This window comes from Pristiophorus japonicus, chromosome 21, assembly GCF_044704955.1.
Source record: "Pristiophorus japonicus isolate sPriJap1 chromosome 21, sPriJap1.hap1, whole genome shotgun sequence".
Lineage (NCBI taxonomy): Eukaryota > Metazoa > Chordata > Chondrichthyes > Pristiophoridae > Pristiophorus > Pristiophorus japonicus.
The window spans coordinates 62,537,648-62,540,712 of record NC_091997.1 but is presented as its reverse complement, the minus strand read 5'-3'; the positions used below and the strand labels follow the sequence as shown (position 1 = coordinate 62,540,712).

General features: G+C 51.8%; 1 protein-coding gene across 1 annotated transcript in view; it reads right to left on the bottom strand.

The window, feature by feature from the left end:
* Positions 1-301: 301 nt before the first annotated feature.
* Positions 302-3,065, bottom strand: part of LOC139233542 (transient receptor potential cation channel subfamily M member 1-like) — a 7,992-nt gene continuing 5,228 nt past the window's right edge. The window contains exons 2-3 of the mRNA XM_070863944.1: positions 2,567-2,699; positions 302-1,946 (exon numbers count right to left, since the gene is read on the bottom strand). Of these exons, the coding sequence (XP_070720045.1) occupies positions 632-1,946; positions 2,567-2,699 (1,448 nt within the window). The 3' untranslated portion in view covers positions 302-631. The remainder of the gene's footprint in view (positions 1,947-2,566; positions 2,700-3,065) is intronic.

Sequence of the window (3,065 nt, the reverse complement as noted above, 5' to 3'; positions counted from 1 at the left end):
TACCACCTTCAACATTCACTCCCTCCACCAGCGGCGCACCGTGGTTGCAGTGTGCACCGTTTACAAGATGCACTGCAGCAACTCGCCAAGGCTTCTTCGGCAGCACCTCCCAAACCACGACCTCTACCACCTAGAAGGACAAGGGCAGCAGGCGCATGGGAACACCACCCCCTCCGAGTTCCCCTCCCAGTCACACACCATCCCGACTTGGAAATATATCGGCCGTTCCTTCATCGTCGCTGGGTCACAATCCTGGAACTCCCTCCCTAACAGCACTGTGGGAGCACCTTCACCACACGGACTGCAGCGGTTCAAGAAGACGGCTCACCACCACCTTCTCAAGGGGCAATTAGGGATGGGCAATAAATGCCGGCCTTACCAGCGACACCCACATCCCGGGAATAAATAAACATTTTTTTTTAAAGTCACTGTCCAGGCTCACAGATGAATAGCCACTTGGGAAATATTAGGACGTCTTGTATCTGTCCCACAGCAAGGGTCAGTGTCATTAAGGAAAGGAGGAGAAAAATTGGTGAGAAAAAGAGACTAAAGATGTTTAAAACTTGTGGTGCACTAAAGTTCATCTGATAACAGTCGGGACTTGGAGTAACAGGAAGCTGAAGGAAATCGTTTAGCAAAATGTCTCGGTGGATTTCTTCTTCTGGCCTGTTACTCGGCTGCTGTCCGTCTGACGGGGATACACACGTACCAAGCGGGGGTCCCCACGCACCGAGCGGGGGTCCACACACACCTGCCGCAGATCCTTTGTGCTGAATGCTTGTTTCGGCTTGTCGAAGCTTTCTCCCATCTTGGGCATTGTTTTCCTGTACGGTCCATGAAGGCTCTTTGACCTTGGGGAGATGATTCTATCTGGTGCAACTGTTAGAAAGTTTTCGGACTTTGGGATTTTCCTGGGCCTCTCTGCTCGAGATGTGGAGCGAGCAGAGACAAAGCTCCCGGATTCAGCGGCATCCTCTGTGTCGGTCAGCTGCTGTTTCTGTTCTGCCAGAGTCTCGGGAGAGGACAGTAATGTTTGGCGAACGGCCTCTTCCACCATCACTTGCTCTTCGGGCACATTCTTACGGAACGTGCGGTCGCACCGAGCGGCCCAGTTTGTAGAATGTACATGGTCCATAATATAGCCACAGTCGGAGCCCCAGCTTTCTTGTTGACCGGACACCAGGCCTCCTGGCCCAAATATGACGCTTCTCGCCTTCAGCACTGTGGTCTGGCGTGCGGCATGCATCTGCGGAGCAAAGTAGCTCACTGATTTGGACTTCTCCAAGGGAAACGAGATACAAGCCTCCAACTTAGTTCGCGTGACTGACACAGCTTCAGTTACAGAATTTCCATCAAACCCAGCTTCTGCTTCACGCAGAAACCTTTGATAATTAGTTTCCCCTCTCATCTTCAGTGGGCTCGGACAGCCATTGGATGAAGAAACAAAGATATCTACACAAGAGTTGAAACTGCGGGGGTCCTGTGTGACCTCCAACCTTTGGCTGCTTTCCCTCTGTCCGTGGGAGCTGGAGGATTGTCGGAACCCAAGCTGACGCCTTGGCGACATGGTCACCTTCTGTTCCACAAGGTCCTTCTCGTCTCTCTCAGAGGAATACCGCTTCCTGTGAGATCCCATGGCAGGAGACATTAGGCCCACGCTGTCCTCAAAGGTTGCGTCATCTCCATCCATGTGGAAACGATACATGCTCGTTGCTTCAGTGCTGTTCTGTCTGATCAGGTAGGAAGCATCACATTCTGAAGGGCATCTCGAGCGAGTGTGGGTCAGCTCTGCCTTATCTACCCCCGCCAGCTTTTCCATCGCATTGACCATGCGGCCAGTGAACTCCTCCAGTTGGGCCAATCGAATATCAACAGTTTGGAGTGAAGCTTTCATGAAATGTTCCCTCTCATTCACTTCCTCTAAACGCATTGCCATGTTCTCCACCCTGAAATGTCGAGGGAAGAATTGGTCAGATAAATGAGATCATGTTTCTTAGTGAAGACCATAACTGAAATTGCACTCACTTTGATATTGCTTGTAATCTCTTGAATATAGAAGATTAAGGGGTGATCTAATTGAGATGTTTAAGTTGATTAAAGGATTTGATAGGGTAGATGGAGAGAAACCATTTCCTCTGGTGGGGGGAGTCCAAAACAAGGGGGCAGAACCTTACCATTCGAGCCCGGTCGTTCAGGGTGATGTCAGGAAGCATTTCTTCACACAAAGGGCGGTGGGAATCTGGGACTCTCTCCTCCAAAAAGCTGTTGAGGCTGGGGGTCAATTGCAAATTTCAAAATGGAGATGAATAGATTTTTGTTGGGTAAGGATATTCAGGGTTACAGAACCAAGGCAGGTAGAGAGAGTTGAGATACAGATCAGCCATGATCTAATTGAATGACAGAACAGGCTCAAGGGCCTCCTGTTCCTATCTTCCTAATAGACGGAAAATCGTGGGCTGTCCTGTGCAGAATGTGGTCACTCCAGCCAGTGTGAACAGAGCGGAACACACATTGCGAAGTCCCAGTGACAAGATTCTACGAGCAAAGAGCCAGTCCAACAACCCACCTGTCGGCTGTGATTCGAATGCGCTCATCATTCGATGATTGCTCTCGGTCCTCCTTCTGTTTGAAGTACTGTTCCACACACTGCTCCTCAAACTCCTGCAGTTTCTTCAATTCTTCCTCACTGAGGATTAGTTCTGTCACAAGAAAGGGGGAGTAAGAATATTATTCATACATACACGGTAAGATAATGCAAGTCATGTTGCTGAGGTTCAAGAAAAGGAGGAGGGGGTGGGAGAGGACGAAGGGGGAAGGGACGGAGGGGGGGGGAAGGGACGGAGGGGGGAGGGGTGGGGACGGTGACGGAGGAGGAGGGGTGGGGAGGGGGATGGAGGGGGAGGGGATGAAGGGGGAGGGGTGGGGACGGAGGGGAGGGGATGGAGGGGGAGAGATGGGGAGGGGACTGAGGGGGGAGGGGGAGGGATGGGGACTGAGGGGGAGGGGATGGGGACTGAGGGGGAGGGATGGGAGGGGGATGGGGGATGGAGGGGATGGGGACTGAG